This window comes from Zea mays, chromosome 5, assembly GCF_902167145.1.
Source record: "Zea mays cultivar B73 chromosome 5, Zm-B73-REFERENCE-NAM-5.0, whole genome shotgun sequence".
Taxonomy (NCBI): Eukaryota; Viridiplantae; Streptophyta; class Magnoliopsida; order Poales; family Poaceae; genus Zea; species Zea mays.
The window spans coordinates 217223058-217234365 of record NC_050100.1 but is presented as its reverse complement, the minus strand read 5'-3'; the positions used below and the strand labels follow the sequence as shown (position 1 = coordinate 217234365).

Sequence of the window (11308 nt, the reverse complement as noted above, 5' to 3'; positions counted from 1 at the left end):
ATTGGTTGGTTGGCCGGCTGCATCCAGACCCGTGGCGTCCCATTAACTTTGTGCAGCATCTGTTTGGTTAACCGGAGATGAGGGTGGCAGCCTGTACCCGCACATGCAACATAGCCTTTTTTTGGCTTAATTACCTGCATGCGCGGAAACGCGCATATCCTGCGTATCCCGTGGTCCGGGCTAGCCAGAGACTGGCGCTGCGCACCCAGTCAACCAATCACAAGGAGAGCCTCCGATCCGAGCCTGAACAATCGCCGACCTATTCATCTCGAAAAAAGCGTTTCATTTCATCACAGGTAAAAAGCGGCTAGATAGCTCACGTATATTCTTTCCCAGTTCCCACACGGCCGGTGAAAGCCCCCAACTCTGCGTTGCGGTTATATATATAGGGGGCCGGCCGTATTTCCCCGCGTCTCTGCTTCAATTCCCATAGTGGAAGCACACTTGATCAGCACACTACTACTGCTCGAGAGCAATGGCTTCCTCCTTGGTTTCTCGATTGCCTGTCGCAGTGTTGCTGCTGCTCGTGGCCTGCTCCTCCACGGCAGCCGCCACCAGCTACACCGTCGGCGACGGGTCCGGCTGGACGTCCGGTGTCGACTACACATCTTGGGCCGCCTCCAAAGACTTCAAAGTCGGGGACAATCTCGGTACGTACGTACGCATACATGTCGTCACGCATTCTGGTTTCGCCATCGGCTCACGAGCTTGTTTGACGTACCGTACGGGTCCCAGTGTTCAACTACGCGAAGGGGCTGCACACGGTGGTGGAGGTGAGCGCGGGAGAGTACATGGCGTGCACGGCCGCCAACCCGCTGGGCTCCGAGTCCGACAGCAGCGGCGCGACCACCGTGGCCCTCAAGGCGCCAGGCACCCACTACTACGTGTGTAGTATCGCCGGGCACTGCGGCGCCGGGATGAAGCTCGCCGTGGCCGTGACCGTCGGCGGCTCCAACTCCAACTCCCCTGGCGCCACGCCGGACGACCCAACGACCCCGCGGACGTCCCCGACCCCTACCGCGCCCTACACGACGCCGACCACCACCACACCGTACACGACGACCCCGACCACCACACCACCGTACACGACGCCGACGACGACCCCGACCACCACAACACCGTACACGACGCCGACGTGCTCTGGCGGTGGTGGCGCCACGGCAACCCCGGGCATGACTCCGTTCATGTCATTTCCCAGCGCGGCCGGCCTCGGATCGGCGGCGTTGGCTGGCTTTGGGCTGGTTTGGTGTGTCATCGTCCAGCTAGCGCTGCTGTAGGTGTAGGCACAAGCACAAGGGGCGCGGCGGCCATGCATGGCCGACCAGGATGGAGGCAGCTGAGATAGGTCATGGTTGCCTGTAAGCTGCAGCGCACTTTTACTAGCTACCGATGTGTTTGTTCTTTGTTCCGGCCTTCCGGGGTCGAACTGGGGTATATTATACTGTACTTTGATTGATGAAGGAAGCTCGCTGGTGTCTCGGCTCCGCTTTGAATCGCGGTGCAAGTCACTTTTCTTGGATGAACCAATCGAACGAACTGCCCCGAAATCTCAAAAAAAAAAAAAAAACGAACTGCCCCGCATGTGCAAATGCAACCAAACATTGTGACTATGGCCTCTGCGGACGCCGCGAATTCATCAGAGTGGGTTTCAGGTGCTCTTAATCATGGCCATCCCAAGATCGAGTGGAACATGGGTTGTCATCACTCGTTCCTGGTCAGCAGCCCATCTGTAGATCAGAAAACCAATCTGGGATGCATGTCACCTGGACTCGTACCCTAACAATAGTATTAACAATAGTATGTGTAAATATAGGGGTGAAATGTCAAATTCCAAACCAAATAGTATGCTTATGTCTAGGCATAAAATCAATTTCCACTCCCCCAGCTTATGAATTCGAGATAGACTTACATATATAACTTTATAAAGTGGTGAAATATCAAATTTCAATCAAACCAAGTAGCCTACTCTTCTAAGCGGATTTTAATTCGTTCAAAATCCAAACGGCCCCTAGGTGAAATTGTTGGCAGCAAGCGGGGCCTAATAACTTCTTCCGACGTGCATCATCCTTTGAGGCCTCTCTACATCTTCGAGAACTTGTCATGGTGAGGCTGGAGTGGAAACGGATGGCGGACAGGCCCAACTCAAAATAATCAACGGCACCCCGTAAATGGATTACGGCCCAAATCGTCCGAACCAAACAGCGCATCACCGGACTGCTTTCTGCTGACGCCGTGTTCTGTTGAAAGCCCTATTACACGAACATGAAACCTAGTAGCATACTGAGTACTGACTGCGCGGCGGACGGCGGTGCTAGTCCATCGCATTTATGGCGAAGGTCCCGTGTAGTAATGTAAACAGCTTGAATAGGTTCTAACAGCGAATTCACGACGGCTTACGAGAAACCCAGTCGGTGCCGGTGCCAGATCAGGTCGCACTCGCACCGCCACGGCGGCACGGACCGACGGAAGGCGTCGCCCTCGCCCGAGGATTCAGACTCGGGTGCCCGCGTCTCGGCCGACGAGGAAGCGTCGTGCATGTGCTGATGAGCGCAAGGACAACTGGACAGCGGAGTAAAGCACGGTGCACGGAGCTGCCGTACCGTACGCCAGGTCGCCAGCCTACCACGCCAGTTCGCCGACATCTTCACCAAGGGGTTACCGTCAAGTGTATTTTTAGACTTTCGATCCAGTCTCAACATCGGTACAGGATAGAGTTGTGACTGCGGGGGGTGTTAGACTACCCGTCTAGAATTTGTGGTGTTCTCCTTTTAATTACCGTCATAGCCTCAGTGTAATGGGCCTGGCCCAGTTACTTACTCTATTAATACTACTCTCAACCCTGTTTAGGGTATGGGTTCGTATTCCAACAGGGACTGACCCAAAATTATTGGAGATCGCGTCCGCTGGTGCCGACGTTTTGTCGTGCGAAAAGTTCGAGTTCTGCGCTCGGTGCCAAAAAAAACTGTCTTCGCCTGCCCTAGCTAGCTACCTTGAGTTGAGCAAAGTTTCATAGAAGTCGTCGTAGCGAAGCCGGCCAGCGTCTTGTTGCATGCACTGAGCCTGCTTGCTTTGCTTTGCCTGCGGTCAGGAAGTTTCATGTCACCTGGAAACCTTTGAAAACGGAGACGGCAAGTTTAGACCGACCAGCTGCGGAGCGGAGGGAGCTTTCGGACTCGGTCTAGCGCAGACAGAACAGAACAGAAGCGAGGGCCCTCGCCCGTCGAACCAGGAAGCCGTTAGAAAGTCAATCCATGCTGGCACGGGCGCGAAGTGGTTTCGTTGACCTGATCCAGACGCCCGGATTATACAGAAAACATGAGCAGGGCTGGACGCATTCCCGCCATTTTCGCTGCTGCTTCGCGACATGCGCGAGCTCTTCAATGCGCGCCTGTGGTTGGTTAGGTTGAGCCCTCGTTTGGACTACCTGGATTCGTGTTTTTCCTTGAAAATCGAAAGAGATTGGAAGAAAAATTAACTAGTAGTTTCCTTCTCAATCTCAAGTGGGCTTGAGTTTCCAAACTCCTAAAAGTGATACGGGTCTGCTTGTTTCTTACCAGATCTAACCATATAAAAAAATTTAGCAAACAAAAGGTTTCAACAGATAGAAAATTCCCGCCGTGGAGCTAATGAACCAGAACCACCACGCATGTCATCGGAGGGATCGGAAGCTTCCAAAAAGATCCCTTTACGAAAAGCCAAAGAAAAGGCTGCGAAAAAACCCCGATCGACACACTAAAAAAAAACTCCGCTCCGTAGTCCCTAGTCCGTAGTCCGTACCGCACGAGAGAACAACCCTGCCCTGCACTGCACTGCACCCCCGACCGCGCGCACACGCCGCCAGCCCGGACCCAGCCAGGCTTACGCACGGCCAGCCAGGCCACCTGAAAAACGTCCAACCGCATCGCAACTCCTCCACGGCTCGCGTACAGGTGCAGCATCCGCGAAGCTGCCCCCGCCCGCTCCGCACCCACACCGCCTGACCTGACCTGACCTGACCCACGTATATATGTTGCAGCACACGAGCGCGCCCACACAGGGTGACTGCTGGGTTTTTATTACACGAGAACGAGACAGTGGTGGTGGTAGCGTTCCGGCCCTGTCGGCGGCGGTTTGGTTTCGGCATGGCGATGGGCAAGGCCAAGGCGGCGGAGGGCGCGCGGTGCCGGCGGCACCGGCAGCAGGGGGCGGGCGTCTGCGCGACCTGCCTGCGGGAGCGCCTGTCCCACCTGTCCGTCTCGGCGCCACTGCCCTCCGTCGTCGTCGTGCGCGGCTGCGGCGAGGATGCGGAGGGACACGGCGGCCGCCGGCACCAAGAGGCGGCCTTGTCCTCCTGCTCCGAGTCGGAGGCCTCCACGGCCTACTCCTCGGAGGGCTCCAGCGCGGCGGCGTCGGAGTGCGCCAGCCCGGACCACGAGACGAGGCGGCGCCGCGCGCCGCGGGTGTCGCTGCTGATGCGCCACGAGCGGGTCGTCGGGGACGCCGACGCCGTGGCGGCGTTCCTGCTGGCGAGGAGGGAGCAGAGGACGGCGGCAGCGGCGGCCACGAGCTTCTGGGCCAAGCTGCTGCGCGCGACGCGGGGAGGCGGGAAGAAGGACCACCGAGGGTGCTCGCTGGCCGCGCGCGGCAACACGCTCCAGGAGAGGGCCGCCGCGCCCAAGTGGGTTCTCTTCTGATCACGCCATCTCACCCATGCATGCATGCGTCCTAGTCCAGGCAGCCCCGCTCCTGGCACTTCGATTTCTAGTGTTCTGCGAACATTTGATTGGTTCTTTTGGTGCATTTTGTTCATGGCTTTCGCCTAGGTGTCCAAGGGGCGTGCAGCTAGGCTAGCCAAGATCCATGCTTTGTACAGATCTAAGGCAAAGAGCTTGTACTTGATCCGCTGATCGGCATTCTTTGATCGCTTTTAACCGCAAGTAATGACTTTTCTTTTGTTATTAATCTACCTATACCTATTCCGCCACACGACCTGTATCTGTATGCATCCTCTGTTGACTTGAGTTGTTCAAGCTGGGCCCCTGACTTTTGCTTTCATTCTGTACAAACTTGAAGACATAAACACGGCATGTCCTACGGGCCTACGACCCATTCCTCCTTTTGTAGGATAGAAGAGAACATGGAGCACTACGAACAAGAAATAATAAGATTTTTTATCACTACTTTCGTATAACTACTGGATCCCTATGGTTAATATAAGAGATCTATCAAAATAATCAAAACTGACGTCTTTTTAGCGTAAGTCACTCGTGGTGTTCCGATGGAGCAATCATAAGGACATAGATTGGAGATGAATAATATTAGGTTTCTTCATTTTAGTTCTTAGTTTTATATCTATATTCAAATGTATGATGATAAATCTAGACATATATATACAAAACACGTACATCAATTATTGTATAAATCTATTAAAAAATTATAGTGTCGGCGTTTCGAGACCGTGGGGTCCCTAAACCGACGAGTGAAATGTCGCCGCGTGCCCCAGCCCAGATGGGTCGGCGCGAGGCCGAGCGCGAAGGGGGAAGTGAGGTGGCCGGAGATGGGCGTGAGAGAGGTGGAAATCCCGCGGCCTTCGTGTTCGTCCCGCGCCCAGGTCGGGTGCGCTTGCAGTAGGGGGTTACAAGCGTCCACGCGGGAGAGGGAGTGAGCGCCTGTCTCGTCCTCGTCCCCGCGCGGCCAACCCTCTCTAAGAAGGCCCTGGTCCTTCCTTTTATAGGCGTAAGGAGAGGATCCAGGTGTACAATGGGGGGTATAGCAGAGTGTTACGTGTCTAGCGGAGGAGAGCTAGCGCCCTAAGTACATGCCGTCGTGGCAGCCGGAGAGATTTTGGCACCCAGCTGGTGTGATGTTGTGGCCGTCGGAGGAGTGCTGGAGCCTGGCGAAGGGACAGCTGTCGGAGCTGTTGAGTCCTTGCTGACGTCCTCTTGCTTCCGTAAGGGGGCTGAGAGCCGCCGTCGTCACAGAGTATGCGGGGCGCCATCATTGCCTATCTGGCGGAGCGAGCCAGATGGGACGCCGGTCTTGTTCCCCGTGGCCCGAGTCAGCTCGGGGTAGGGTGATGATGGCGCCTCCTGTTGACGTGGCTGGTCTGCGCCCTAGGTTGGGCGATGTGGAAGCTCCTCCGAAGCCGAGGTCGAGTCTGTCTTCCGTGGCCGAGGTCGAGTCCAAGCCCCTGGGTCGGGCGAGGCGGAGACCGTCGGCTGAGGCCAGGGCGGAGTCCGAGCCCTGGGGTCGGGCGAAGCGGAGTTCGTCGTCTTCTGGGGCTGAGCCCTAGTCCGAGCCCCTGGTCGGGCGGAGCGGAGTTCGCCGTCTTCCGGGACTTAGCCCGAGTCCGAGCCCTGGGTCGGGCGGAGCGGAGTTCGCCGTCTTTCGGGGCTTAGCCCGAGTCCGAGCCCTGGGTCGGGCGGAGCGGAGTTCGCCGTCTTCCGGGCTTAGCCCGAGTCCGAGCCCTGGGTCGGGCGGAGCGGAGTTCGCCGTCTTCCGGGGCTTAGCCCGAGTCCGAGCCCTGGGTCGGGCGGAGCGGAGTTCGCCGTCTTCCGGGGCTTAGCCCGAGTCCGAGCCCTGGGTCGGGCGGAGCAGAGTTCGCCGTCTTTCGGGACTTAGCCCGAGTCCGAGCCCTGGGTCGGGCGGAGCGGAGTTCACCGTCTTCCGGGACTTAGCCCGAGTCCGAGCCCTGGGTCGGGCGAAGCGGAGCTTCCTATGGTGCATGCGGCCGGGCCTGACTGCCTGTCAGCCTCACTCTGTCAAGTGGCACCGCAGTCGGAGCGGCGCAGGCGGCGCTGTCTTTTTGTCAGGCCGGTTAGTGGAGTGGCGAAGTGACGGCGGTCACTTCAGCTCTGTCGGCTGAAGGGCGCGCGTCAGGATAAAGGTGTCAGGCCACCTTTGCATTAAATGCTCGTGCGATTTGGTCGGTCGGTGCGGCGATTTGGTCAGGGTTGCTTCTTGGCGAAGACAGGTGAAAGGGAATTAGGCTTACACCTAGTCTCTAATTTATTTTGGTGGTTGAATTGCCCAACACAAATAATTGTACTAACTAGTTTGCTCTAGTGTATAAGTTATACAGGTGTCAAAGGTTCACACTCAGCCAATAAAAAGACCAAGTATTAGGTTCGACAAAAGAGCAAAGGGACAACCGAAGGCACCTCTGGTCTAGAGCACCGGACATGTCCGGTGCACCAGAGGACTCCAAACTCAAACTTGTCACCTTCGGGAAATTCCAGAGGCAACTCCGCTATAATTCACCGGACTGTCCGGTGCACACCGGACTGTCCGGTGCTCCAAGGGAGAGCGGCCTCAGGAACTCGCCAGCCTCGGGAATTCATTTGGGCTGCTCCGCTATAATTCACCGGACTGTCCGGTGTAACAGCGGGGCAACGGCTACTTCAGGCGCCAACGGCTACCTACGGTGCATTTAATGCGCGCCAGCGCGCGCAGAGGTCAGACACGCCCATGCTGGCGCACCGGACAGTCTACAGTACGTGTCCGGTGCGCCACCGGACATCCAGGCGGGCCCAGAAGTCAGAGCTCCAACGGTCGGAACCCAACGGCTTTGGTGACGTGGCTGGGGCACCGGACTGTCCGGTGCACACCGGACTGTCCGGTGCACACCGGACTGTCCGGTGCACCATCGAACAGACAACCTCCACCAAACGGCTAGTTTGGTGGTTGGGGCTATAAATACCCCCAACCACCCCACATTCAAGTAATACAAGTTTTCCAGCTTCCAACCACTATACAAGAGCTAGCACTCATTACAAAGCACACCAAAAGAGATCAAATCCTCTCCCAACTCCACACAAAGCCTTAGTGACTAGAGAGAGTGATTTGTAGTGTTCATTTGAGCTCTTGCGCTTGGATCGCTTCTTTTCTTTGGCATTCTTTCTTGTGATCAAACACTCACTTGTAATTGAGGCAAGAGACACCAATTGTGTGGTGGTTGAAAGTCGCCTAGAGGGGGGGGGTGAATAGGGCGAAACTGAAATTTACAAATATAAACACAACTACAAGCCGGGGTTAGCGTTAGTAATAAGAAACGAGTCCGCGAGAGAGAGAGCGCAAAACAAATCCCAAGCGAATAAGCAAGTGAGACACGGAGATTTGTTTTACCGAGGTTCGGTTCTTGCAAACCTACTCCCCGTTGAGGAGGCCACAACGGCCGGGTCTCTTTCAACCCTTCCCTCTCTCAAACGATCCACGGATCGAGTGAGCTTTCTTTTCTCAATCACTTGGAACACAAAGTTCCCACAAGGACCACCACAAGTTTGGTGTCTCTTGTCTCAATTACAAGTGAGTTTGATTGCAAAGAAGGATCAAGAAAGAAGAAAGCAATCCAAGCGCAAGAGCTCGAAAGAACACGAGTAAATCACTCTCTCTAGTCACTATGGTGTTGTGTGGGATTTGGAGAGGATTTGATCTCTTTGGTGTGTCTAGAATTGAATGCTAGAGCTCTTGTAGTAGTTGAGAAGTGGAAAACTTGGATGCAATGAATGGTGGGGTGGTTGGGGTATTTATAGCCCCAGCCACCAAAAGTGGTCGTTGGAAGGCTGTCTGTTCGATGGCGCACCGGACAGTCCGGTGCACACCGGACAGTCCGGTGCCCCCTGCCACGTCATCACTGCCGTTGGATTCTGACCGTTGGAACTTCTGACTTGTGGGCCCTCCAGGGTGTCCGGTGCACACCGGACATCTACTGTTCATTGTCCGGTGTGCCAGTATGGGCACGCCTGCCATCTGCGCGCGCTGTGCGCGCATTTATTGCACCGCAGAGAGCCGTTGGCGCGGAGGTAGCCGTTGCTTCGGAGTCGCACCGGACAGTCCGGTGCACACCGGACAGTCCGGTGAATTATAGTGGATTAGCCGTTGGAGTTTCCCGAAGCTGGCGAGTTCCTGAGGCCGACCTCCCTTGGCGCACCGGACACTGTCCGGTGTACACCGGACAGTCCGGTGAATTATAGCCGAGTCGCCTCTGGGAATTCCCGAAGGTGGCGAGTTTGAGTCTGAGTCCCCCTGGTGCACCGGACATGTCCGGTGGCGCACCGGACAGTCCGGTGCGCCAGACCAGGGGTGCCTTCGGTTGCCCCTTTGCTCCTTTGTTGAATCCAAAACTTGGTCTTTTTATTGGCTGAGTGTGAACCTTTTACACCTGTATAATCTATACACTTGGGCAAACTAGTTAGTCCAAATAATTTGTGTTGGTCAATTCAACCACCAAAATTAATTAGGGACTAGGTGTAAGCCTAATTCCCTTTCAATCTCCCCCTTTTTGGTGATTGATGCCAACACAAACCAAAGCAAATATAGAAGTGCATAATTGAACTAGTTTGCATAATGTAAGTGTAAAGGTTGCTTGGACTTGAGCCAATATAAATACTTACAAGATATGCATGGATTGTTTCTTTTATATAACATTTTGGACCACGTTTGCACCACATGTTTTGTTTTTGCAAATTCTTTTTGTAAATCCATTTCAAAGATCTTTTGCAAATAGTCAAAGGTAAATGAATAAGAGTTTGCAAAGCATTTTCAAGATTTGAAATTTACTCCCCCTGTTTCAAATGCTTTTCCTTTGACTAAACAAAACTCCCCCTAAATGAGATCCTCCTCTTAGTGTTCAAGAGGGTTTTGATATATCATTTTTGAAAAACTAATTTTCTCCTCCTTTTGAACACAATAGGATACCAATTGATAAATACTCTTGGAAAGCACTAAGTTTTTGAAATTGGTGGTGGTGCGGTCCTTTTGCTTTGAGCTCATTTCTCCCCCTTTTTGGCATGAATCGCCAAAAACGGAATCATTAGAGCCCTGGAAGTAATTTCTTCCCCTTTGGTCATAAGTAAATGAGTTAAGATTATACCAAAGACGAAGTCCGGTCCTTTTGCTTTGGGCTTTTACTCTCTCCCCCAAAGACAAGGTCCTTTTCTTGGAGCGATGGCGAAGGATGAGTTACGGAGTGGAAGCCTTTGTCTTCGCCGAAGACTCCAATTCCCTTTCAATATACCTATGACTTGGTTTGAAATAGACTTGAAAACACATTAGTCATAGCATAGAAAAGAGATATGATCAAAGGTATTCAAATGAGCTATGTGTGCAAGCTAGCAAAAGAAATTTCTAGAATCAAGAATATTGAGCTCATGCCTAAGTCTGGTAAAAGATTGTTCATCAAGAGGCTTGGTAAAGATATCGGCTAATTGATCTTTAGTGTTAATGTAAGAAATCTCGATATCTCCCTTTTGTTGGTGATCCCTAAGAAAATGATACCGAATGGCTATGTGCTTAGTGCGGCTATGCTCGACGGGATTGTCGGCCATCTTGATTGCACTCTCATTATCACATAGCAAAGGGACTTTGGTTAATTTGTAACCGTAGTCCCGCAGGGTTTGCCTCATCCAAAGCAATTGCGCGCAACAATGGCCTGCGGCAATGTACTCGGCTTCGGCGGTGGAAAGAGCGACCGAATTTTGCTTCTTTGAAGCCCAAGACACCAAGGATCTTCCCAAGAACTGGCAAGTCCCCGATGTGCTCTTCCTATTAATCTTACACCCCGCCCAATCGGCATCCGAATAACCAATCAAATCAAAAGTGGATCCCCGAGGGTACCAAAGCCCAAACTTAGGAGTATAAGCCAAATATCTCAAGATTCGTTTTACGGCCGTAAGGTGAGATTCCTTAGGGTCGGATTGGAATCTTGCACACATGCATACGGAAAGCATAATGTCCGGTCGAGATGCACATAAATAAAGCAATGAACCAATCATTGACCGGTATACCTTTTGATCGACGGATTTACCTCCCGTGTCGAGGTCGAGATGCCCATTGGTTCCCATGGGTGTTTTGATGGGCTTGGCATCCTTCATTCCAAACTTGGTTAGAATGTCTTGAGTGTACTTCGTTTGGCTAATGAAGGTGCCCTCTTGGAGTTGCTTGACTTGGAATCCTAGAAAATACTTCAACTCCCCCATCATAGACATCTCGAATTTCTTTGTCATGATCCTACTAAATTCTTCACATGTAGATTCGTTAGTAGACCCAAATATAATATCATCAACATAAATTTGGCATACGAACAAATCATTGTCAAGAGTTTTAGTGAACAAAGTAGGATCGGCCTTGCCGACTTTGAAGCCATTAGCAATAAGGAAATCTCTTAGGCATTCATACCATGCTCTTGGGGCTTGCTTGAGCCCATAAAGCGCCTTAGAGAGCCTATAGACATGGTTAGGGTACTCACTGTCTTCAAAGCCGGGAGGTTGCTCAACATAGACCTCTTCCTTGATTGGTCCGTTGAGGAAGGCACTTTTCACGTCCATTTGAT

The 11308-nt window shown here is 53.2% G+C and overlaps 1 protein-coding gene across 1 annotated transcript; it reads left to right on the top strand.

The window, feature by feature from the left end:
* The first annotated feature begins 392 nt into the window (after positions 1-392).
* Positions 393-1523, top strand: LOC103627765 (blue copper protein). The gene is made up of 2 exons (XM_008648071.4): positions 393-650; positions 736-1523. Exons 1-2 carry the CDS (start codon positions 476-478, stop codon positions 1275-1277), a joined length of 717 nt encoding a protein of 238 aa, XP_008646293.1. The 5' UTR covers positions 393-475; the 3' UTR covers positions 1278-1523.
* Positions 1524-11308: the final 9785 nt, after the last annotated feature.